General features: G+C 46.9%; 1 protein-coding gene across 1 annotated transcript in view; it reads left to right on the top strand.

Moving 5' to 3' along the window:
- The window catches only part of LOC103241249 (acyl-CoA oxidase like), a 41,610-nt gene extending 22,711 nt beyond the window's left edge, over positions 1 to 18,899 (top strand). Inside the window, 8 exon segments of the mRNA XM_073023163.1 lie at positions 4,727 to 4,813; positions 5,155 to 5,253; positions 9,386 to 9,500; positions 9,790 to 9,833; positions 9,835 to 9,877; positions 12,722 to 12,772; positions 12,775 to 12,793; positions 16,340 to 18,899. Coding sequence (XP_072879264.1) covers positions 4,727 to 4,813; positions 5,155 to 5,253; positions 9,386 to 9,500; positions 9,790 to 9,833; positions 9,835 to 9,877; positions 12,722 to 12,772; positions 12,775 to 12,793; positions 16,340 to 16,529 — 648 coding nt within the window. The 3' untranslated portion in view covers positions 16,530 to 18,899.
- Positions 18,900 to 26,652: the final 7,753 nt, after the last annotated feature.

The following is a 26,652-nucleotide window of genomic DNA, read 5'->3' as shown; positions in this document are numbered from 1 at the left end:
CAGTTCATCAACATCAGCTGTACCCTGCATGTTCAAGTCCCTTTTCTCTCTCTCTCCAGGTCTGTTTATCCAGTGGCTTTGCATTTCACTGAGCACCTTGGACAAACTCATTTGTACTCACACAGCCAAGTACTGGCAGGACTGTGGGCTGGCTCTGAGAGTGGCTCACAGCGAAAGGGGTGGGCACACTAACAAAATGCCAGGGAAAAAGATTGTCTTTATTGGTGCTTTGAATCCCCACTCTAGCTTGTGAGCCAGCCCAAGTTTCCTGCCAAAAACATGGGTGCAATCTGGAAGGATTCTAACTAAAGCTGAAAGAAATGAGACATGCTTCCTTTTCTGCTTCTCCATGGCTGTTCTGTTTTCCCTTATTTGAACCATCCTATTATCTGTCTTAGCCTGCTTGGACTGCTATAACAAAATACCATGGGCTGGATGAGTTAAACAGCAGAAATTTATTTTCCCAGCTTTCTGGAGGCTGTAAAGTCTAAGATCATGGTGCCAGCATGGTCAGGTTCTGGTGAGGGCTCCTTTCCTGGCTTGCAGACAGCCACCTTCTCATTGTGTCCTCATTGGTGGAGAGAGGTGCTACTCTTTTTTCCTCTTCTGTAAGGGCACCAATCCCATTATGGGAGTCCTACCCTCATGAGCTCATCTAACCTTGATCATTCATTGCCCAAAGTTTCCATCTCCAAATACCGTCACACAGAGGGTAGGGCTTCAACATATTAATTTTGCAAGGACAAAATTCAGTCCATTTCTGGAGTCCCCATTATCTCAAAAAACACTTCCAGTTTTCCACTTGTGGAAATTTGCTCTTGGAATTAGGAGATCCTGAATACACTTGAAGTCTCTTTAGGAGACCCTTGTTGGGCTGTTGTCTAGGAACAGCCTGGCCTATTGCAACCGGGAAGCCAGCAGGCTTCCTGCCCACGGGACAGACCTCACTGGTCCATTGGGGCAGGGGCACACTCAGAACAACACAGTTGCACATTCTGCTTCTAGGACTTCCCAGCCACACTTTTGGCATATTCCTTTGTGCATATGTACCTTAGCTTTCTCTTCTGTAAAGATGGCATTGCTAATGCCCATTCACAGACTGTGTGTAGATTTAAATCAGTAATGCCTGCAAGGATCTCCGTGCCAAGCCTGGTAGGTAGCAGGAGCCTCCATAAGTGGTGGGGACTGTAACCTCCTGGGACATGACTGGGGGCCCAACTCCACACTCTTCCAGGTATTGGCTTCATTGGTGGGTTGAGGTGATACCAGCCTGCCTTCTCAGCTGTAACACACCAGATTTCCCTTCCACTTCAGGATGTCTCCTTTTAGTCTTTATTTAGAAGCTAGGAAGCCCTGCCATAGCCCCATCCTTTAGCCCCTGTGACCTGTCCTGGCTGCACCTCCCACTCCTCAGCTGTCTCACACTGTGGCCTCTGGAGGCTGCTGCTGGCCCTCATTGGGCATGTTGTGATCATTACCTCATGTGCTCGATGTCATAGCTGTCCCTTTTCTTCTCCTGATAAGTGAGAAAAGAGAGAGGAGGCTTTCTTAAACAAGGTGGGTGCATGTTTGAAGTTCGAGTTTTCATTAGGTGTCCCCCAGCCAACTCTACTTTTTCCTTCTTACCACTGCTTTTTGCAGTCTGTCTCAGAGCAAATGGTCCTCTCTGTGTCCTGTTCCCTGAGGTCTGCCAGGGGCAGGACGCTGGGGAGTCTGACAGGAGTGCCACAGCGTCCTCTCGGAGGACACTCTACGACACTCCCACGTGATGGGTTGATGCCTACCTCCCATCAGCCTCAACATTTCTGTTTTAAGGAGTCCATACCCTCCTTCTGGCTCCTCTCAGCCCCTCCTCCAAGATGCTCCACTGCAGTCAATGGGTCTCCATCCTCCTGGAAACTCAGGCCACAGACCCAGGTGTCTCCAGGAGTCCTCTCTTTCCTTCTCCTCCCAAATCCATCCCATCAACTCCGTCTCCAGAATCTACCCTGAATCCCTCTACTTCCCCCCTTCCCTGTCTGCCTCCTTCCTGGCCTGTGGGCTGGGGCCCATCCCCCTCCCAGAAGGCAGCTGCTGAAAGCATGTCAGGCCAGGGAGCCCTCCACTTCTAATCCCCAGGAGCTCCACCTGCACTTGGCCCAGCTTGGTTGGATTAGCTGCCATTCAGAGAATGTGACTTTTTGGGAAATGAACCCCACACCTCACCTGACTGTGTGGATTGAGGTCACGCAGACACTGCCTCTGCCAACTGCTGCCGTTTCCTGCAAACTTACAGGTTCACTTCCACAGCCCAGGGTGCCTGCTAAGACATTTAGTGAATGGGGCTTTCAAAATGTGGATAAAATGCTCTAGTTTTTTTTTTTTTTTTTTTTTTTTTTTTTTTTTTTTTTTTTTTGCCTCTTCCTAAAGAGGAGGAAAGGATTTAAAACCTGGAAGAGGAATATATTGTCAAGGGTGCGTTAGGCACCAGCCAAAGAGATTTAGAGGTGGAAAACCTAACTTGTTTTCGTTTTAGAAAAATATTTTTTTAAAACTTAACTCCCAAGATGGTTTAGGGAAAAAACATGTACCATTTGGGTTGCTTCCATTTCCCATGTTGGAATTAGTAATGCAATTTGCAGTGCCCGCGATGATTCTGTAGAGAAGTGAGCTGAGTCATCGGGGTGTGAATCATCTTCCCAGGATATTTTATGATTCTCCAAATGAAAAGCACTTCACATGTCAGATGTGATTAGTGAAATTCATCTGTCCTGATGCCAGAGCGTGTTAACTGGTCTGAGCTGCTAGAGTTGATCCAGTACCGTTTCACAAAATTAATACCGGGTTGTTCATACGCATGGGGTATGAACAGAGAGCTCATCCAGATGCAGTGACCCCAGGAAAAAAGTCCACGCTAACCTTGCCTAAGCAAAAAAGGCACATATTGGCTGCTGTAATTCAGGAGTTTGGGGTGTACCAGGCTTCAGGTCTGGGTGTGCATGACCTGGTCTCTCCCATCTCTCAACTCTGCCTCCTTCCCCCAACCTGGTCCTCATACTTTGGCTTCATTCCCCAGATCACGGTTATACGGCCCCAGGCTTCCATCCCTCCAGATTCCATAGCATCACAAAAGAGGGCTTCTCTTCCATAATAGCTCGGCCTTGTGTCCTGGCTTCCACTCCAGATGGACCCACCCAGATCATGAATCCATCCTGAGAGCCATTATCTGGCCAGATCAGCCAGTCTGGGGCTCCCAACTCATCCTAAAGCTGGGGGTGGGGTCAACATCACCCACAAACCACTTGGACAGATTCTAGGGGAGGAGGGCTCCCCAGATGAAAATTGGGGTTGTATAACTAGGAGGGGGAAGGAACTCTGACCTGCAGACACAGCAAATATCCCTACATTCAAGTTCTTCTGTCTTTGCAGTCAGTCACCCTGCTCCTTCCAAACGGCCGTGCTCAAGCCACTCTGCCTCTTCCTGTTTCTTCTCCTTCTCCTTCTCCTTCTCATCCTCATCCTCTTTCTCTTCCTCCTCCGTCAGTGACACTTTTCCAGGGTTTACAAAAGAGGCAGCCTGGGCATGGTGGCTCATGCCTGTAATCCCAGCACTTCAGGAGGCCAAAGTGGGAGGATTGTTTGAGATCAGTAGTTTGAGACCAGCCTGGGAAACATAGCAAGACCTCATCTCTACTAAAAATAAAAAAAAATTAGGCAGGTGTGGGAGTGTGTGCCTGTAGTCCCTAATCCCAGCTACTCCGGAGGCTAAGGCAGGAGGATCGCTTGAGCCTGAGAGTTTGACAATGCAGTGAACTATTATCATGCCACTGCCTTCCAGCCTGGCTGAAAGAGTGAGACCCTGTCTCTTAAAAACAAACAGAAACAAAAACCAAAACCCCACAAAAGAGCAAGCAAAGGGCTTGGCAGTTGACTCTCACTGAATCCTCATGGCCACCATATGAAGTACTGTAAGGCATTACTGTAAGGCATTACTGTAAGCTTGGGTTTCAGCCTCAGCCCTTCCCACTTTCTGAGGATGTGGCGTTGGGTGAGACACTTTCCTCTATGCATCCCAGTTTCCGGTGTTAAATGGGGATGATGATGCTTTCTCTCCAGGGTTGTTGTGAGAGTCAATGAGCTTGTAAGCTCAGTAGCTCAGTAAGTGGGTACTCACATCATTCATCTATCAGATGAGGAAGCTGAGACTACTCTGTCATTTGTTGGAGATCCTGCAGCTGGTGGGTAGCTGAACTGGGATGGAAACCCAGGGCGCTCATCCCAAGCTGCGTGCTTGCTCGTTTTGCAGCATTGCCTCTTCCATCCACCTTCCTGTAAGGAAACACTGTTTCTCATGGCAGGACTCACCTCCGCAGACAGGGGTCAGATCGAGGGTCATTGCACACGCACTTTGTTACATGTCTTCTGCATCAGGCCCTGAGCTAGATCCTGAGAGGACAAAGCAGAATGAGCGTTCGGAGCATTCATTTGATGGGGGGATCTGGGAGGCCTGAGGATGGAGGACTGACTTTCTGTATCAGTCCTGAGTGACTCATGAGCCGTGTCTGCAGAGAGAGACTGGAGCTCACCAGGCAGTGAAGAGGAAGGGCAAGAAACAGGCCACTTGCAGGGCTTAGGTAAAGCACAGGGGACTGAAGAGCTGCTCCCTGATTGGAGTTTGGCCGTGGATTTAATTGTCTTTAGATTACTGACTATTGCTAATGATGGTTTGTATTGTCCTTGTTTCCAGTGTGGAATAGTTTATTGGCTATTTGGTGGTGCTATCAGGAATGTCGGAAGCCCTGAACATGTTACTAAGTGGTTTCAGCCTCTCCAGGTATGGTATTTTCCTCAATATCGGTCTTCTATGAAGAGCCTTAAAAATCTGTAGTAGATAGATATGCATGTGTGTGTGTGTGTGTGTTTGAAGAAAAATAAAACAGAATTTGTGTCAGCAAAAATCTTGTTGAAAATGAGAATTCCGAGACTATCTTTTTTATATTGCGTTGAGCCTGTTATGTTGTTAAGCTCACATTTGCTGTCATCAGAGAAAATTTTTATAATTTTCTCCAACACACCGGTCCCTCTCTCACCACCTTTCTTAATGGCCCAAGGGGTCTGCATTTGGAGCAGCTGCCTGACCAGCTAATTCCCTTCTAACGTCTGGTTAAACTCCAGGAGCAGAAATACACTGGGATGTTTGCAATGACCGAGAGGGGCCATGGGAGCAATGTGAGAGGGATCCAGACCGAAGCCACCTTTGACCTCTCTGCCCAGGTGAGGAATCTGTCCTTCTTCTGCCGTCCAGGGCAGCAGAAAACCTGGACAGAACCAGATCTCCTTCTTTCTGTGTCCAGCTTCACACCCTCTGTGTGTGCTCTCTGGCCCCAGGAGCTGAGATTCAGATCAAATGTCTAAGTGTTTTAATAGAGGTGGATATTTGCTCAGCCTTCATGAACCCAACACAGCCAACATTTATATGGTGCCTTTGAGACTGAACACTGCTGCAAGCACTTTGTGTACACTTGTGAATTTAATCCCTTGTCATAACTCCAAGAGAACAACACTAAAGCCATTTTGTTCTCATTGCTAGCAGTAGCAGGAAAGGACTGGAGGAGATGCCTTTGTTGATCCTCTCCATTGTGCCCTGTGTCAGGAGGGCACTGTGCTGGGGCCACCTTATCAGAAGCTGAGTCTTCTGTACTGGGATCACGCGCTGTCCCTCACCGTGACCTGCATTGACATTTTACATGACAACAGAAACAAGAGTGTTACCAAACAATCTGACTCTTCTACCTTTACTATGTGTGGTCAATGCTGAGGTTTTTCCTTTTCATTCTTTCTCTTCCTTTTCCTTTCTTTTTCTTCTCTATTTTTCTTCCTTTCTATTCCCTTCTTGCTAATTAACAAGATGTTGGCTAAGTCTCTCTACATTGCTAGCTCTGTCCACAGTGGGTCACAACATACCCTGGGGACGCTGCTTTGTAACCCTCATTCCCATCTCTTTAACTCCTACACACACCCACCCCTGCTCCCCACCAAAAAAGAAAGTGACTGTATCTCACTCTCCTTTATAGTTTCTTGCTTGATATTGGGTGTTCCTAAGAACTACAAAGGGATAAACAAATGTTGAGGTTCTTTCTAGAAATGAAGCTGTGTCAGTTGGTGTGTGCAAGCACGTGCCCGAGCGTGGCTGCAGGTGCCGCCTGGCTGTGTGGCTGCTCTGCTTCGTCTATTCTTTATTTTTGCAGTTTGTCCTTGAGCGTGTGGATTTTTGTTAGCGGGTTTCCTGACCCAGCAATGCTGGTTGGAGGTGGCCAGCGTCTGGAATGACAGATGCAGGGGTGGGGTATATTGGAGGATGCCCTGCTTTTCCTCCTGCCCCGATGTTAGTTCTCTCCAGCAGCCAGTGATGTCCAATATCCTAGTAAGAACGAGAATAAGCATTACCCTATACTGACCACTCGCGAAGTGCCATGCTCTGTATCAAACTCCCTCTGTGTAGTTATTCTATGTTTCCTCCCAGCAACAGTTCCAGAAATGCAACATTAAACTGGTCCTGTAAACTGAGCACGGATGTGCCATGTACCAGGCTAAACAGTCTACTTGTAACATCATTTCAAATGTTCTGTAATCTTATAAAAAGGCATTATTGTCCCTACTTTAGAGATGGGGAAATGGAGGCTCATGGAGGTTAAGTAGCTGACTCTGGCTATGCAGTTAATGGTGAGTTAGGTTCGGCTGGGACTGCCCTCAGCAGCTTGGCTTTTCTGCCAGTGGTGGCATGCCGACCTAACATCCTCTGGCTTTTGGCTGGCCGATGTTTTTCCTCTTCCGAAGCCGTGGTATTGAGGTCACCTTGCTGTCATTGATGGGGGAAAACACCCACAGCTTTTATTTACTTGTTTCTTCTTACAATTATTACTTTTTTACAAAAATAATTTCCTGTGTTGGTCCCATTTTCCCCAAACAGCATAAATGACTTAGCTACCTGGCGTGCCTCAGCAGCTGCCACTGTCTGACAGGGGACCTGCAAAGCTGCAATCATAATGACGAGGGGCCTCTGGTGAACACCGTCTCCCGTGGGGCTGGGAGAGAGAACAATCCCATCATAAACTCATACCACCGAGAACTGACATAGCAGGAATGGATTTCTGCCTTCCTTGGGTTCTGTGTTTTCCCCTTCATTTCCCTTTCAAAATGCTAGAGCTTATTAAATAAGTGTTCTGTCCCCCAGGACCATTTAAATCTCTTACATGTTTTGGTTATTTGTTCTTGTGGGTTGGTTGTTTTACATTTATTTTTGGGAGGTGGATTGGGTAGTGGTATGGATAGTTAAGAGATAAGAGAGAGTTTTGTTTTTATGCTTTATTCTAAATAGCAAAAATAAATGAGGTTACGAACTCTCTGGCCAAAGGCATCATTTTTAGTGCCTACAACACTAAACATTTTGCTGGCCTTCAACAGATAATTATTACAGAAACCGACACACATGGTGTGCGTTATTTAGATGCAGCTTTAACGCCAGGGTTTTGGCTGATGCAAACTTTCCAAATCAAGCATTTTGCCAGAAGTGACAAACCTCCTTTCCCAGAGCGTAGCAAATGTTTATGGGGACGAGTGGCCTCCTTCTCCCTTCCCCATCCCACCAGATGGTTTCTGCCAGGCCAGTGTTTCCTCTGCCACTTCACTTTCTTACCCTGGGTGTAAGCATGCCCCCACCCACATGGGTTGTATTTTTATTGCTGTTATTTTTCACTGCACTCAGCCTCAAGTAATACCTCTCCTTGAGAAGCCCTGGCTGCCCTGATAAGACAAGGGTGGCCTCCAGAGACGTCTCGTAAAAAGATCCAGCATGTCCGTTTATGTTTCTGAAAAGCTCTCGCACATGTTAAAAGTTTCCCTGTGCAAACATCTGTCAGAGAATGTTTTCTTAGGCTTCAAGACTATATTTCTTGGCCAGCGGGAAAGCGTTGTCTATGTACTTTATAGTCTGAAATCTGAGACAATCTTTGCATGATCAATAGCTTGTTGGTTTAGTTCAGTCACATCTTCCATATTGTCAACTCCAATTAAATGTGCAGCTCCACTCTCTGCCATTTCCCCTGGGCTCCCAACTTGCCCCAGGTGCCCTGTATTCAGAGCTGGCATCAGGGCCAGTTGCTTTTTGGCAAGAGGCTTAAAGGTAACCCAGGTGGCACCAGAGACTGGGGAGAGCCAAGAAGTGAGGGGAGCATTTCCATTGTGACCCTTATATCAGCTTCCAGAGAGTAGAAAAGAGAAGACGGAGTTTTGAGTTGAGCCTGAGAACAAAACCCCTGCATTTTCTTCCTGCTTCTTCATGACCAGTGTTAGTTTCAGACTGTTTTGAGCTGGAATCCTTGGACATATTCAGAGACAAACTGCATGGTACATTCTAAGATTTTTCCCTCCTAGGAAAGACTCTCATTTACAAGTTCTTCTGTTTCAGGAGCTTGAACGTATGAACCTCTTTTGGGAAACTTTAATTATTATATTCGTTGATCAGGAAAAGAGACATTTTCAAAAGCTTAAATGAGGGATTTCTTTTTATAACAATAAAAATTGTTTGGGCTGATACTGTAAGCAGTGGTGGGGATAGCTCATGGCTGTCTATTGGTGTTGCTTTATCCAAGCATACAGTTTTGGCCTTTGATTACTTGGCTTTCATTTAAACAAAGACGTCATGGAGGCAGGAAGGTTCAGGGCCTGGGAAACAGTGAGGAACCAAGTGATTTGCCCAGAAGGAGTGAACACCGGCAGATGAAATGCAACTCACAGATGTGGACCCTGGAACAAGCCATCTAAGGGCCCAGATCATTGGGTGCTCCATCCTGTCTTAGAAATCCTGCAGGTGGGCTGTTTGGAGGTGAGGGGTGTGGAGAGCTGAGCACGTACCACCAGGGCTTTTGGAGGTTTTGGTGTTGGGTGATTGAAAGGTCAAAACTTTGCTATGAAGTAGTCTAGAGAGATAACTGAAGAAAGCCTTTATACATTAAAGCCAGGCAGGCTCAGCCAAACAGCACACATGTCAGCCCGGCATTATAAAGAGGAGAGACTGGGAGGGAGAGAACGAACACCTTTTAAAGATTGAAAATTGGCAACTTATTTTCTGGATTGGATTATTCCTTGAAAAATCACTTTAATCTCCAGCCATTTTCAAAGTTGAGGTGGAGGTGGAATAGGTGAATTGAGGTGATAGCACAGTCGTGTTGGTTTCAAGACATGGAGCCAGGTGACCTTCCGGTTGTCTTCTCTTCTGCTGTGAAATCCCCTGGAAACGGCACCCTGCACTGTGTGGGTCTGTTTGCACAGTATTCATTGCCTTGAGCCAGGGAACTGAAATGAGCCATGGGAAGGGAAACACTGTTGCTCTGCTGTTTCTGTGTAGGAGTTTGTAATTGACACACCCTGTGAAAATGCTGAGAAAATGTATATTGGAAATGCCATGTACGGGAATTACGCAGCCGTCTTTGCCCAGCTCATCATAGATGGAAGATCTCAAGGTTTGTTACCAACACAGACAACTAGAATAATTCTCTTCATTAGTACTATTTACTGGCGAAAACCCATTTCACAGAGCTGCTTTTATCTTGTAAGTAATTCAGTACTAACTTTATCTCCTAATATGCATGAAGAAATTTATCATTACATTTTGACATTATATGCTCTCATGTGTGGTGCACAGCTGTAGAACTGAGTGAGTCTGAGAATCACAGAAATGTTATACCATTCCAGGAAATAACTAAAGCTATAGGAAGGAGAGCTTAATAATGATCTCGATGCCTTCCTTAGGGTCCCACTGTTTCATCGTTCCTGTCCGGGATGAAAATGGGAGCTTTTTACCCAGGAATGACAGCTATTGATAGGAAGTACAAGGAGGGTGAGTCCCCAGGTGCCCTTCTCCTGTGCTTACTCTTCCCACCTGCTCCCCACCCCACTCAAGGAGAATCTAACCTACCTTACATTACTGAAACAGTGAGGGTGGAGAAAACTTCCCCAGAGAAGATGTCCGGATTTTGAAGCCTCATGAAGTCTTTTATGTAGAACTGTTCAGGAATGTTGTAGATTGCCTTTTATGAACGTGCATCGGTCTCAGTTTCTCCCAGCTTCTCAGATTTTCCAGTAACGAGGCAGTTTTGTCCACAATGCTATTCTGTCTTCTCTCATCTCAGACTTGGGGGCTCTCACGGGGCAGGCTGTGGCTCTCTTCTTTGCACCCCTGGCCACCTGCCTGCTGTCTGTGCTCATGAGGCCCTTAGTGAGTCCTGAGGACTGACTCAGTGCCTTAGTTTTCTAGGGCTGCCGTACTACTAACTGTGGGGCTTAAGCAACAGAAGTGTATTGTCTCACAGTTCTGGAGGCTGGAAGTCCAAGATGAAGGTATCAGCAGGGTTGGCTCCTTCTAAGAGTGGTGATGAGAGGTGAAGCCAGCTGGACTTCCTGGGTTGAGTGGGGACTTGGAGGACTTTTCTGTCTTACAAGAGGATTGTAAAATGCACCAATCAGCACTCTGTAGCTAGGATTGTAAAACACACCAATCAGTGCTCTGTAACTAGCAAGAGGATTGTAAAATGCACCAATCAGTGCTCTGTAAAAACACAGCAATCAGTGCTCTGTAGCAAGAGGATTGTAAAATGCACCAATCAATCAGTGCTCTTTAAAACGTACCAATCAGTGCTCTGTAAAATGTACCAATCAGCGCTCTCTAAAATGCACCAACCAGCAGCAATCTAAAAGTAGCCAATCGTGGGGAGGATTGAAAAAAGAGCACTCTGATAGGACAGAAACGGAACATGGGAGGGGACAAATAAGGGAATAAAAACTGGCAACCCCAGTCAGCAGTGGCAAACCGCTCCACCCTGTGGAAGCTTTGTTCTTTCGCTGTTCACAGTGAATCTTGCTGCTCCTCACTCTTTGGGTCCGTGCCACCTTTAAGAGCTGTAACACTCACCACGAAGGTCCACGGCTTCATTCTTGAAGTCAGCAAGACCATGAATCCACCAGCAGGAACCAACTCCAGATGCAGTGAGGGAAGGATTTGTTCTAGGACTCTCTCTCTGGCTTGTAAATGGTTGTCTTCATGTTAACCTGGTGTTCTCCCTGTGTGCATGCCTGTCTCCAAATTGCCCCATCTTACAAAGGAGAGAAGTCATTTAGATTAGAGCCTACCCCAATGACCTCATTTTAATTTGATCACATCTGTAAAGACTGTATCTTCAAATAAGGTCACATAAACAGGTATAAGGAGTAGGGCTTCAATACATGAATTTTGCGGGGTGTGGGGGGACACAATTTAACCCATAACATTTGGTGAGATCAGGACATGCCTGTGTGCTCCAGGGACCACTCATGGCCAAGGTCATGCCAAGCCAAGGAAGGGAGACTGGGAGAGAAGGAAAAAAAAGAAGGAAGAGCAGTAAGAGAAGAGGGAAGAAGTGGCCCATCCTTTGGTGGAGGGGACAGTCTATCCTGGCCCCTTAGTGTCTACTGTCCACTGCCATGACTGCAGGCATGGCTGCAGGTGGGTTTGCGAGGGTTTTAGATGTATCTCCCAGAGGTGACTGAGACCCTCGCTGGGCTGGGCTCCTTGAAAGTTCCTTGCATGTCAAATATTGCTGAGAGCAGAGGGGTAGGCTGAGCTCTGTGAAGTCATGCCAGACGTTGAAAATGCTGGCAATGGCAGAGGGTCTGCTCTGGTGCCCTTGTAAGCTGCTAAACGCACGTGTGTCCTTGTCAAGGGGTGAAGCTCTGAATAAAGACATTTACTAAAGACAGATTGTTTTCCCCTGGATTAAATCTCTCTAAGTTTTCACAAAGAGAAGACCCCAGACTCTGGCAGGTGTGTTTAGGAAATGTGTCTGCCAGATTTCAGGACCACCCCTCCCCACTACCCATTGCTTCCCCCATTTCTTGCTGTCCTTGTGGCTGTTTTCCCTTGTCTTGTGGGCATTTGCTGTCAACAGTTTGCTCTGTGTGCAGAGGAGAGAGCACTGGGAAGGAGGAGGGATTTGAGCACTGCATTCCTGGGGAGAGCAAGCCTGCTTCCCTGCCTCTGTCTTCAGCTTCCCATTCTTGCAGTTGCTTAGAACTCTCCCTTTCTTTCTTTTTTTTTTTTTTTGAGACGGAGTCTGGCTCTGTCGCTCAGGCTGGAGTGCAGTGGCTGGATCTCAGCTCACTGCAAGCTCCGCCTCCCAGGTTCAGGCCATTCTCCTGCCTCAGCCTCCCGAGTAGCTGGGACTACAGGCGCCCGCCACCTCGCCCAGCTAGTTTTTTGTATTTTTTAGTAGAGAAGGGGTTGCACTGTGTTAGCCCGGATGGTCTTGATCTCCTGACCTTGTGATCCGCCCATCTCGGCCTCCCAAAGTGCTGGGATTACAGGCTTGAGCCACCGTGCCCGGCCAGAACTCTCCCTTTCTTAATCACAGTCACTGCTCGGGAGGTAGGTGTGCATCCACTACATGCCCAAAGGCATGCAGGCTGCACAGAAGGAAAGCCCATTCTCCTCCATTCTCGCTAGGGAGGAAGGGGCCAGGCTGGTGGAAGAAACAGGTACAGCTCATCAAGGAAACAGCAGACAGCATCCCCATGTCCATCCCAAAGGAAAAAGCACCAACAATTCTGGAAGTAAAATAAGGGGCTTTGTATTTTAGTGGCAACAGGCCTGGGAAGTAGCAGGGAAAATACTTCTGATGCTGCATCCATTCCCCCTTTCTATTCTTGCCAGGTCTGCATGGTGTGGACAATGGGATTTTAATATTTGACAAGGTTCAGATACCAGGGAGAACCTGCTGGATAAGTGAGTAGTTTCTCCTTAACTCAGGTCAATGGTGCAGATGACCTCACTGCTCTCCAAAGTTGGCTTGGTTCTTGGGTCTCGTGGGCTGTGTGTCTGGGCAGTCTTCCCCTAACTGCCCCTACAGGTTTCTTGACAACTAATTGGAAAAGATACATCTGCAGATAGAAAAGAAAATGTAAAATTATTCAACATGCTGTTGTCCAGACGTAATGACCATTACACTTCAATATACGTCTTTCCAGACTTTTCTCTATGCCCATATGTCTAAAGAGAGAAAGGTGTCAGATTTTTACTAAACGAGATCCACTTCTAGATTCTGTGTTTCAAATAACCTATACTTTCCATTTAACATTATATAGCAAATATTTTTATGTAATGCTAAGCACACATATGCATTATCATCTTTAATATCATTATAATAGACTGTTAAATAAATGGTTTATAAGTTATATAATCAATTTCTTATTGTTGGACATTTAGGTTTTTTCCTCCCCTCCCCCCATTATAAACAGATGGGTGCTATTGCTTCCTTTGTGAGTGGCAGGGGACAAGGCACCATCTTTCAGCTTGCAGGTGTGTTCTGGGGGTGGAGCTCTAGGGGTTAATGATGCTTTTCACAGAAGCTGAGAAACACCAGGTACTTTTAATTTTCTCAGCAGCGTTTCATGCATCCAATAAAAATCTTGAGCCATAGTCATATTAAATCTGTGACGAAGCCAGCAATCAGGGTGCACACAACCAGCTGTCCTCCTGACTCCCCATGGATTTCCCTTGAATGCTTTGCTCCTTTTTGTTGCCAGCAGATACGTGTAGTGGATGCCAAAAGCTTAAGAAAATTGTATGGGAAAAAAACTTAAAAATGATTGGTCCAACAAACCCCCATGACACAAGTTTACCTATGTAACAAACCAGTACGTGTACCTCTGAACTTAAAATAAAAGTTAAACAAATGGAGGGATAAGGAAGTAGAGGATAGAATAGTGGTTACCAGGGGCTGGGAAAGGTAGGGAGGAGGAGGGGATGGAGGGAGTTGGTCAATGGATACTATTAGAGTTGGATTGAAGAAATAAGTTTTGGTGTGATATTGCACAGAGTGATATCGTTAACACTAATGCGTTGTATATTTCAAAATATTTACAAGTTTTAAATGTCCTCATTCCAAAAAATTGATAAATGCTTCAGAGGATGAATATGCCAATTACCCTGTTTTTATTATTATACAATATATACATGTATCAAAACATCACACTGTATTCCATCAATATATACAGTTATTATATGTCAATTCACGAAATAAAGCAAAAAGAAAAAGAAAAAATCTTAAAATAGACCAAATTCTGCTTAACATTTTCCTCCTGTGAATTGATAGGAAATAAAATGGAAGCAATAAAAGCATCTTCACAGTTATCCTGGTGGGTGCTAAAGTCTCCCAGGCCCCTTCAGGACCACCAGCATTCATATGGAAATGCGAGAAACTCAGAATAGCTAAAACAATCTTGATAAAGAAGAACAAAGTAGGAGGACTCACACCTGTGATTTGAAAACTTACTATAAAGTAATCAAGACAGTGTGATATTCGCATAAGGATAGATATATGTACAATGGAATAGAATGAAGAGTCTGGAAATAAATCCCTACAGTTACAGTCAATTAATGTTCCACTGCAGAGCCAAGACAATTCAATGGGGAAAGAATAGTCTTTTTGACAAATGGTGCTGGGACAAACTAGGTAGCCACGTGCAAAAGCATGAAGTTGGACCTTTACTTCCTACCAGATACAAAAATCAACTCAAAATGGATCACAGACCTAAATGTAAGAGCTGAAACTACACAACGCTTAGAAGAAAACACAGGTGTGAATTTTTGTGACCTGGGTTTAAGCAATCTATTAGACATGGCACCAAAAGCACAACTAACCAAAGAAAAAATAGATAAACTGGACTTCATCAAATCTGTAAAAACTTTTTTTTGCATCGAAGAACACTATGAATAAAGTGAAAACCTACAGAGTGGGAGAAAATACTTGTAAATCATATATCTTAGTATCACAAGGTATGTATCCAGAATATAGAAAGAACTATTACAGCTCAAAAATAAAAAGACAACCCAATTTTAAAATGAGCAAAAATCTGAATAGACATTTTGCTAAAGATTTACAAATGGCTGCTAAGCATATGAAAAGATGCTCAATATCACTGCCATTAGGAAGATACGAATCAAAACCACCGCGAATACCACTGTGCACCTACTAGGGTGTCTTTTTTTTTCTTTCTTTCTTTTTTGAGATAGAGTCTTGCTCTGTCGCCCAGGCTGGAGTGTAGTGGTGTAATCTTGGCAGTCTGCAACCTCTGCCTCCCAGGTTCAAGTGATTCTTTTGCCTCAACTTCCTGAGTACCTGGGATTACAGGCATGCGCCACCATGCCTGGCTCATTTTTGTGTTTTTAGTAGAGATGAGGTTTTGCCCTGTTGGCCAGGCTGGTCTTGAACTCCTGACCTCAGATGATCTGCCCACCTCAGCCTCCCAAAGTGCTAGGATTGCAGGCACAAGCCACCATGCCCAGCTGATGTCTCTTATTAAAGGGACAGACAATAACAACTGTTGGGGAGGAAGTAGAGAAATTAGGACTGTTTGTTATACATTGCTGGTAGGGCTGCAAAATGGTGGCACCAACTAGGAAAACAGTTTGGCCATTCCTCAAAACTGTAAAGTTATCATCTTATGACCCAGCAATTCTACTCCTAGGTATGTGTGAAAACATTGTCCACAAGAGAATTGCGAACATATATCCACACCAGAAATTATACACAAATGTCGGTAGCATAATTATTCACAATAGCAAAAATGGGAAAATAATCCAAATATCCATCAACTGAGGAAATAGGAAATAAAATGTGGTATATCCATACAATGGAATACTATACAACCATGAAAAGAAATGAAGTACTGACATGCTACAACACAGATGAACCCTGAAAACATGCGAGTGAGAGAAGCCAGACATAAAGACCACATATGATATGATTCCATCTCTGTGAATTTTTTCCCAGAACAGGCACCGTAGATAGAGAAAGTAGGTGAATGGTTACCAGGGGCTGGAGGGAGGGGAGTATGGGGAGGGACTGCTAGTGGGATGGGGTTTCTTTTTGGGGTGGTGAGATGATTTGGAATAGGATCATGGTGATGGTTGTACAATTTCATGGCTATACTCAAATCCATCAAATTGTACACTTTGAAGGGATACATTTTATGGTATGTGAATTACATCTCAGTTTTTAAAAAGTGGGTCAGTGCGTGGTCTGCACCGTCAGGCTCCGGTGCTGGTTTAATGTCTCAGGAAACCACTACCTCCCTTGAGTCAAGCCTTTCTCAGCATCTCTTGGAGAGGGACTCCCCCTGCCCTTATCTGCTCTCTGTCTCAAGGGGGAAGTTCCATGATGGGGAAATCCGAGTGCTTCCCTGTGTGTGCACATGGGAGCCACCTGACGTCATTTCTAGTGGTGCTATGTCCTGCTTTTTTGTGAAACCCCCCCTCTCTTTTCCACAGGTTTGGTTCCGTGGCTCCAGACGGACAGTACCATTCCCCTACGAGGAACAAGAGTGCAAGATTCAGTGCCATGCTGGCAGCACTGACCCCTTTGAGATTAGCTGTGGCTTTCCAAGCTATGGGTGCCATGAAGGTAGTTGACTCTGATTTTAATTTATTTACTGTGAATTCTCTCGCGGCTCAGGGATGAGTAACAATTTCAGGAGCTGAGCTTCTCGAGCCACAGTTGGTATAATATGGCCAGGGTTCCCAGTTAGATGCTGGGGAGTGCCAGGTGGCCATCCACAGGGAACATTTCTACACCCTTCTTAAGAGGGGATCCCGCCCATCTACATCCCAGATGTGTGCTGCTCACCCTGGGGGTGGAACATAGGCATCGTGGTAATAGAGCCAGGAGAGATGACCAGGGAGAACGGGATGTTCAGAGCAAACACATTTGCTGGAGAAGCAGCTAAGGGTTGGCCCATGTGTGCAAAGGTTGATGTGTCTTGGCTGAATTCATCCGGGAGTGTTGATCCTCATGTGTCTGTAGAGGGCGTAATGTTCTCCCATCACAGTCTGGAGGCCATGAGGCCAGACTTCCGGGAGCCATCTCTGCCTCCCTGCCCTGACTCTCCCGTATATTGGTTTGGACAGAGGAGACTGGAGAGCAAAGCTCTGGAAGGGCCTCCTTCTCCTCCCCAGGGCCTCAGGCTACTTTGTTCTCTGGGCCTTCTCTGTCTCTCTGCATGAAGGAAAAGTCTGCTTTAAGCTCCACTGAGCTTGGTGAAGCTGGAAGAAAAATTAAGTCTCCCCAGGAATAGACATCTGGGGCTTGAGTCCAACTTTTCCATCAAGAAGGAATAAATTTCATTCACTTGACTCCAGGCCTGACATCAGCCCGGAGTCGTCTGAATAGCAGGAAAGCCCTTTACTTGCTTCGGTGTCGGCCACGCTTCACACATGGCCTGCCCTGACCCAGGCTTCCCCTTACGGTGCTTCCTGTGAGGGGCACAGCTGTGGCCATCAGCATGCGTACTCAGCCTGGCCTCCCGCCGGCCCGTGCACCCCAGTTCCTGTGCTTGTTTTGTGGTGGTTCTTTCAGTGAGGCCAGGTGGGTGTTCAGGTCTGAAGTCCCATGTCAGGAGGGGCTCAGGACCCTTGGCTGAACCGTCTGAAATTGAATGGGGCCCCAGAGAGCCTTGCAAAGGCGTCAGCACAGACAGCAACAGAGTGCTGAGGAAAACTGGTTCCTCAGGTCTGCAGTCGAAGCCATTTCAGCCATCCTCAGGACTCCAGAGAGAGGCAAAAATAGAAAAGCCAGACGAGCCTAGGATTGCGTGGAAGGGAAGATTGGTTAAACATCAGATGCAGGGTTAGCTGAAGCCGCGATAGCAGTCTCTGCACAATATCCCCTCTAATTGCAGTAGCCTGCAGACCGTCCTGACTCAGGGGCCCTCTGAGGAGAGTGCTGGGTGCATATAAAAAAACTCATGGTGGACAGTGGCCAGGCAGGCTGCTGGGAAACCCCGCTCTTGTTGGTTTTGATGGGGTGATGATGTGTGAAGGACGTCCACGCCGCCAGCAGCCCTGCAGGCTCATTGAGGTCCACAGTGGGGTTGCGTGGGACAAGGCGTGGGGTGGTGCAGACCAGACCAGGCGGAGGTGGGAGCCTTCCAGGAGGGCTTTGGTTTTAAATACCACCAGATCTAGAGCGGGGTGGGGGTGGTGTCTCAGGGAGAGGAGCCAGAGTGAGTGATTCCTAAAAGGTTCATGTTCTCCTTTCTACTGGATATTATCATGGGCCAGCCCCTGCCAGGCCCAGGAGGGTCTTGGGGGCCACATTCGCATCAGTTCCCTTATTGGTTTTCTGATGTGCAGACTTCATTCCTGGCAACACAGAGACGTGATCATGATCACGGGCAGGAAAGCCCTGGGCTCAAGTCTCATCCTGCCCATGACCAGCAGTGGGGCTGTGAACAGGCCATAGCGCTCCCTAGGGCTCAGTTTCTTCATCTGTGAAATGGGTCTTAGGATGGTGGTGAGGCGTGACTGAAGGGTGTGTGTGCAGCGCTGGCCCAGTGCAATGCTCCATAGCTCGAGGCTGCTATTTGTGGGATGGTTGATGCTGCCGCTGCTGCTGCTATTACTGGGAGGACAGGAGTTGGCTAAAGGAAAGGAAGACATGAGCATTCCCATGAAACAAATACCTGGTATCGTGGCCTCCAAGTAACAAGGCAATATGCAGTGTTTTGCAGAAATGCATAGCATCCTTTGAATTCCCAGGTGTCTGAAGCAAACCATAGTAACCCGGAATTAGTATCTGCCCTGCCCATCCAGACTTTGCCAGGCGATGGGATTGTCAGGCAGTGGGAAGACCCTGCACAGAGCTGAGCAGGGCTCAGACCCCGTGTGGTCCAGGCACCCTGCCGGACAGCGACCCGGGCCGCTGTGATCTCATCTCCAGCGTCTCTGGCGAGGATGATCTCACCGGCCCTCTTGGCAGCTCCTCCTCTCCTATGGCTCAAACACATGACATATGTTTTCCCGGCTGAAACCTAAGCTGGTCCTTCTTCTGCTCTTGCTGATGAGTGGAAAAATGGATCCGTTTCTCCTACGTGCGTTCCTTGTGTATTAGAAAACTGTCACCGCAGCTCCCCACGGTGACATTCACTCAAGGCTGAGCGTGCCTGGTCATTTTAAACTTTGCCCAAATGTCATATTTTTTCATGGTTCTCTTTCATTTCCATGGCATTCCTCAGAACTTTCAGGTTTTCTCTTAAAGCCTTGCCGTGTTAACCATCATCTAATTTGTGTCAGAAATGCCAGGGCAAATTCAATGATTACCAAGAACACGAGGAAAAGGAAGCGAATGTGTTTGGGAGGGGAGGGAGTGGGGGCTTGGGAGACCTCTGCAGCCTGTGCCGGGATGTTGGGAAGCCTTTTCAGAAGGAGGAGGAAGCTGGGGCACCTGAAAGAGTGAGCAATGTAAATGAGGTCTGGCCCACTTCTCTTGATTTTGCACGGAGGTAAATATTTTTGCTAAGACAAGCTCCTCTTGTAAATTTGGTGCTGCACAGTAGCTGGTTCCCACCCCCAGGATGTGTGATTCCGCAGCTCTGGGGTGGGGTGGAGAATCTGCATTTCTGGCTTCCCGGGTGACACTGCTGCTGTGGGCTCTGCTCCTTGAGACCCCTGCACAGAACACATGGATGTGGTTGTGAAGTATCAGCACTATCTCAGCCTGCTTGTCACCCTCTGGGTCCCCAGGATCAAGGCCCAAGTTCTGTTCCTATATCCAGGATCCTTCATGACCCCTCACTGTACCGCCTCTCTCCATTGGCCTCTGTCGCTCTGGCCTCATTTCCGTCTCTCCCCTGTGCCTCTGCGGGAGGGGGCTCACCCATGCCGCCGTCCTGCTGGAGCTGCCCTCCTTTTGCATGGGTAATTTTCATGTACATTTCAGAGCTTGTATGACTGTCCCCTCTTTGGAAAGGCCTCAGCCTACGTGTGATTCCTCTGTCACCTGTTTCCAAGGCACTGGACTGCCCACTTGCAGCATGTATTACAACTCATGAGTGTAACAACTCATGTGCAATAGATGGGCTGGGTCTCCTTCACTAGCCTAAAAGCTCCATGCAGCCGGGGCCCTGCCAGCCTCATCCACTGCTCTGTGCTCAGCTTCACACACAGGGCTGGGCACACAGTAGACACACAGCAAATAGGAGTGGAAAGAGTGAATGAGGTCTGAATCAGGATTCACATCCAAAGCCCCTGGCATAGCTCTTAGCAGAGGGAAGCCCTCAGTGCCTGTTGGTTCTTGTGCTCCCACATTCCGACCCCCACTTCCGGGTCCACGTTGAGTGGGGAGGAGGATGTTGCAGCCTCTTTGATCTAACTCCACGTGGCCCTTCTGTCCAGAATCAGGAATCTTCTTTCTTTCTTCCTCTCTGCCCCAGACACTGCTCCCCGTAGTATGTGCTTCATGTGTACGCACTCGTGCCTTGTGCTGCAATCAGGCGCTGGGGTTGTGCTCACCTACACTTGGCAGTGTGGCCCTGGTGGTCTGGGAGTGTGCCCAGGGCTGGGGCTGCAGAGTCACGTGCAGCGGCTGAGCTTCGGGGCTGCATGCTGAGTGCAGCCAGCATTCTGGGCTGTCTTTTCAGGCACGTGGGTGCTGGGCGACAGACAACTCAGCCAGTCCTCGGGACCTGAATGACCATCTCCAAGTGGTACAGGTGCTGTATGTGAGATAGGGGTAGCTTTTCCCAGCCCCAGGAGCTTCGGGGAGAGCAAAGGGAAGACACTGGCTTCAGGGGATTCTCAGAACCGGCGATAGACACAATCTTTTCCTACAGTGTGCATTGTTGGGTGTAAGTGAAGAGTCTCAGCAAGGCGCGGGGGAGTCTCTCCCTCCTGTTGATGGGGGTTTGAAATGGGATATTGCATCCTTGAGTAACCCTTTTGTGACCTTCTGACCGCAAGGGTTCATGGAAGATTTGAGCAATGGAGAGGAGGTTGAGGGCATCTGAGTCCCCTTGAGAGCCAGCAGGGGTTGGTCAGTGGCTAGCGTGGCCCCTTCTCACTGCGCAGGGAGTGGTGGTGTGGCTCTGTGGGCCTGTGCTGCGTTAGGTGAGCACAGCAGGCTGCATGCGGCCACTGCTGTGGGGTCTTGCTTGGGATTGCCCCATCACCCAAGCTCTGACACAGCTCCAGAGAGGTCCTGATGTCGATGTCCTCACCGGGGTGTCTGGCTCCTGGTCATCCGGCTCTCCACCACTCTGCCTGTGTGCTTCCGCTACTGGCTGGGGCTGGGGCAGATTAGCAGGTGTCAGAGTGTGACATTCTATCTGTCCTAATGGCCACAAACCAGGTGCCATGACACTTCCTCCTGCGCAGAAGGTTACTCAACCTCCTCACATCAATCATCTCAATGTTTGTGGCTATTGCCGTAACACCATCAGGCTTTTGTCTGTTTTCTTTTTGCTTGGGGATCACCTACTTTTATTTTCTTCTGGAATCACTTTGTGTTCATCTGTTCTTGTCATAGGTTGATCTCATTTTGTATCATTACTAACACAACCTTTAGTGGGCAGGGATTGTTTTCTTATTTAGTCTCTGCAAGGCCTAATAGAGCCCTACATGTCATGGAAATCATTTTACTCTTCTAACCGTCCTTCCCTCTATTGCCTGTTCATCCACCCACCTGTTCATCCACCTGTCCGTCTGTGTCCATCCACCTCTCCACCCACTCACCCATTCACCCACCACTCATCCATCCACCCATCCATCCACACATCCATCACCTATTCATCACTCATCCATCATCTATTCATCCATCATTCATCTTCCATGCATCATTAATCATCTATTCCTCCATCCATTGTCCACCCATCCATCATCCATCCATCCATCCATCATCATTTTTCCGTCCAATAATCCATTCATCCCACCCATCCCACTACAAAGACTCCGAGCACAAGAGTGATCAGCTCATGTATAATTTAGTAGTTGAGGCGGAGTGCATTAGTCCATTCTCACACTGCTAATAAAGACATACCCGACACTGATTAATTTATAAAGAAAAGATGTTTAATTGACTCAAAGTTCAGCATGGCTGGGGAGGCCTTAGGAGACTTACAGTCACGGCAGAAGGGGAAGCAAACACGTCCTTCTCCATATGGCAGCAGCAAGGAGAAGTGCTGAGCAAAAGGGGGAAAAGCCCCGTTATAAAACCATCAGATTTCATGTGACTCACCCACCATCACAAGAACAAGATGGAGGAAACTGCCCCCCTGGTTCAGTTAGCTCCCACCAGGTCCCTCCCATGACATGTGCGGATTATGGGAACTACGATTCAAGATGAGATTTGGGTAGGAACACAGCCGAAGCATACCAGGGAGTTATGGAATGTCCTAGAGAAAACCATTCGCCTACCTGATGGACACCACACTTCACAGAAACTCCCCAGGCAGGAGTGTGCAAAGAAAGGATAGAGACATTCGCCATCCTCAGAGCCTGCCCTTCCTTCAGCAGCAAAAGGCAGAGTAAGGAGTATCTCCGTAAGGTCTTCCTCCTGGGGCTCAGTGTGGGGACTGAGTTGAATGGGGTTGGTGGGAACGGAAGCCCTCTGATGTTGAGCGCAGTGGGACCTCCGCCTCTGCAGACAGTGTGGCATAGCAGAGGGTGATGGAAGGGGAGGCTATGGCTCTCTAATGTCCTGAACATGTGTGGTGCTCACAAGAGTGTGTTTGCCTGGTATTAATAAGGCAGAGCTGACTGAGGCTCATTCTGTTGACACTTTTGTGATGTGGCCAGCCTCACTTATCTGCTCAGATGGAGCATGGTGTTGGGGAGTTGAAAGCGCAGCTCATTCGCTGCAGTTTTATGCCTTTTTGGGTACCTTGTGTGTGCTTGGAGGAGGCGGGGTCACATTGCTCATCCTGGTCTGCTCAGGCTGATACTACCCTTTTTGTTTTTTTTTTTGCGCGCACACACACACACACACACAGACACAGACACACACACACACACACACACACACACACACACACACACACACACACACACACACACACACTCACTCGCGGGGAGGAGAGAAGCAGGACCTGCTTGGTTGCCAGGGAAGTCCTGTGGGATGAAGGCTTTAGCCTGGGTGATCCTCAGGCCATCTGTGAAATACAGATTGTTTCCTGATGTGGAAACTTCCTGGACTTGACCACCAGAGGGCAGCAAATACCAATAATGACCTGCAGGTTCTGTTTTCTCTGCATTTATTTACTTTTGTATGTAAGAAGGGGGGAGGTTTTTGCTCTTGTCATGAGTTTATTTCGCTTCTCAGCAGGCATCAGTGTTGATTTTTAAAAAGTGTCAACATAAGAAGAAGGATACATGAGCTGAGTAATTGTCGGGCTCAAGACCAAGATTGTAAATAGGATACAGTTATTTTGACGACTCTTCAGGATGTAATTTGACTCATAAAAGCCTTTAAAAACATATGTTTGCAGCATTTTGGGTGGGTATAAAATGGTTAAATAACGTTTTTTGGTTTTCTGTAGCAGTTGTTTACATATTTAACAACCGAAATTTAAATAGTTGTCTTTTTTGTAACCTTTTATTTTAGGTTGGGGGGTACACGAGAAACTTTGTTACATAGGTAAACACATGTTATGGTGGTTTGTAGTACAGATTATTTCATCACCCAGGTATTAAGCCCAGTACCCAGTAGTTATCTTTTCTGCTCCTCTCCCTCCTCCCTGCTCCCCCTTCAAGTAGACCCCAGTGTCTGTTGTTTCCTTCTTTGTGTTCATAAGTTCTCATCATTTAGATCCCACTATAGGTGAGAACATGTGGTATTTGATTTTCTGCTGCTGTGTTAGTTTGCTGAGGATAATGGCCTCCAGCTCCATTCACAAACATTTCTCCTTAAAAGATACATCTACTGCCCTTTTTCCTCAAAGACCAAAGAGCTAGAGAAAATGCAGCCAGTGATAGTAAGCAGCACAAGATATGTGTATCCGAAATGGATATTTGAAAGAATTTCCATTTTGAATTTGCTTCAATTCCATGAAGACGTGTTGTACGCCTTCCTCTCAGCACTGTGGATCATGCTGGGAGGTGACAGAGATGACCTGGAGCAGGTGCGTGCCCTCCGGGGACTCATGGTGCATCCAGGTAACTGAAACACTCAGTGCTGTGTGGAGCCTCTGTGGTTACACTGGCAGGAGGGGACATGTGGCAACAGGTGCTCAGAGTAACATGCCCTGCAGAGACAGTTGTGGGGTTGTTATGGTCAGGATCTAGTACATGTCCTTGATAGAAGCTTTTTCAAGTGAGTCCTCTGGGTCTCTGGCACAAAGACCTAGGAGCTGGCATCCAGCCCTTCCCCATGGACTAGAGTATCTGGGCCACATGCTCAGATGGGCAGCCAGAAGGCTCTTGGTGGGGTAAGGAGTTCTTCTCTGCTGCAGGAGAGTAAAGTCCTTGAACATCTCTCCCCATTTGGTGCGGCCCATGAATGTTCGATGTGTGTGGCTGTGACATTTCAAGGAACAGAACTCCCTGTAAGGCAGTCATCAGAGGCTACACAGGCATCGTAGGAAACCCCAGCCTCCTCAGACCTTGGGTTGTGGCGGTGGCAGCTGTGAGGGACGGTGGGATGCTGCCGTAATTGTAGACTGCTTCCCAGTGCTCCTAGCCTGGCTTCTGCTTGGGGGAGGCTTGCCTTCCTTGGTGCCAGCAGCCAGCTCACCTGCTGCTGGTAGAACGATGCCCAGGCTGCAGCTGTGAGGCGCTTTACAGGCTTCACTCCATGGAAGTCCTTTCGGCTACCCCAGGGAAAAGCATGGCCTGTGCCACCTGGAAGGTCAGATATGGACGATTGACAACTGGCCTGCTGTCCTTAGGAGCTTTTCCACCCGAAACTTGATAGTCCATGTAGCATAGGTGCTTGTACAGATCACCATCCTTTTCCCTCACTCCACATCTCATTGCTCCATTCCTTTGTTCCGTCCTGTAGTGGATTCCCATAGAGAAAGGCAACAACAGCTCAAGCCACAGTCAAATAGTAACTCGCTTGTATCGAGTGCTTCCTGTTCAGGGACAATTTTCTGAGCACCTCACATATAATTAATTGTTCATGTGAGTTGAGTGCTGTCCCGATTCCCATTTTCCAGATGAGAAACCTGAGATGTAGGAAGATGTAACAGTTTGCCCCGAGCTTTCTGGGCCTCACACTCTAGTATTCCAACACTGGGTCCGGCCCTTTCCCAATGCTGGAGTGGCTTCGTAGTCCTCAAGACAGATGTTCTTGGGATAAACCCTGCTCACTGGGATTCCTGGAACACTTTGTGCATGGTTGGATTTGCTTTGGTTAACCAAACCAAACCAAAGTTTTAAAAAATTTGTTGTCCACATTAAAAATGTGGACATTTCACTCAGACTGGGATTTGGTAGATGTTAAATGGTTAGTGGCTGGGCCAGAATCCAGGCCTCCTTCCCCACTGTGACCTGAGGCCTGGTTTAATTTTTAGTGGCACTGCTGACTTTGCCTCACAGCTGTATGTCACTCTGGTTCTGAGCACTGTGTGCGAGGAGCAGGAGTGAGAAGGGAAATGAGTTGATCCAGCCTTTTCATTGATGACTTTTTATGAGGAAAAGGGTCATTTAGAATGAACACTTATTAAGTGTGTCCAATGGATTTTTTTTTAGCTTAGTTTAACGGAACGATTTTGAATACCTTTGCCTACCATAATGAAGTTTAGTAAGCCAAAAAAAGTTCACAGTTCCTCAGATAAATTTTAAAAAGTGAACTGGACCATTGAAATTTGTTACCACAAAACCCTTACAGGCTCTAAGAAGAGAAGCAAAATAATGGGTAGTAGAATATTTGTGGGTTATAAATTTCTGTATTATTGTTATAAAGTTTGTGTGTTATTAAGACCAGGGCTGTGAAGTATTATTCACTGTAGAACCACATAATATATGAGGATCATGTTTCTTCTCTAGAAGTCTAATGTCAAAATATCTTTACAATTTGAACAACAATATTTCTACCATCAAAAACAAATGGAATCACTTTTCTTATACTCTATAAATTACTCAGAATCGTATTGTGTTTTTGTTTGCTTGATATTTTGGTAATTGTAACTCTTTAAGGTTTTTAGTTTGTCTTGGAATTTCTAATTGCCTTTGTTTTTTCTTGTTAGGAGAAGAAACATATGCCTTCATCACTGTATTAGTCGGTTCTCATGCTGCTAATAAAGACATACTGGAGACTTGGTAATTTGTAAAGGAAAGGTTTAATTGACTCACAGTTCTGCAGGGCTGGGGAGGCCTCAGAAAACTTACAATCATGGTGGAAGGGGGAGCAGACATGTCCTTCACACATGGCGGCAGCAAGGAGAAGTGCTGAGTAAAAGGGGTAAAAGCCCCTTATAAAACCATCAGATCTTGAGAGAACTCACTCAGTATCATGAGAACAGCAACATGAGGGTAACTGCCCCCATGATTGATTTACCTCCCAATGGGTCCCTCCCACAAAACGAGGAAATTATGGGAACTGTAATTCAAGATGAGATTTGGATGGAAACACAGCCAAACCATATCAATCACTATAGTAGTAATATCTTCAAGCTTCTTGATCATTTTGTCTATTGTATGAAATCTATTTCATATTCTCCTTTATTAATTTGGCCTCTATCTGATGCTCTTTGGTTTATTTCTCCATTTGTGTAAAATCCAAGAGAGGTGCCTTGAAAAGTTCAATACAGGGACCTTAGAAGGAGGGGATGTTTTTCACATTTAAAATGTATGTGCTGCCATGTCCACAATAA

Source organism: Chlorocebus sabaeus, chromosome 14 (genome assembly GCF_047675955.1).
Source record: "Chlorocebus sabaeus isolate Y175 chromosome 14, mChlSab1.0.hap1, whole genome shotgun sequence".
NCBI lineage: Eukaryota > Metazoa > Chordata > Mammalia > Primates > Cercopithecidae > Chlorocebus > Chlorocebus sabaeus.
Note: the sequence above shows the minus strand (reverse complement) of the source record. Positions and strands in the feature narration are given on the sequence as shown.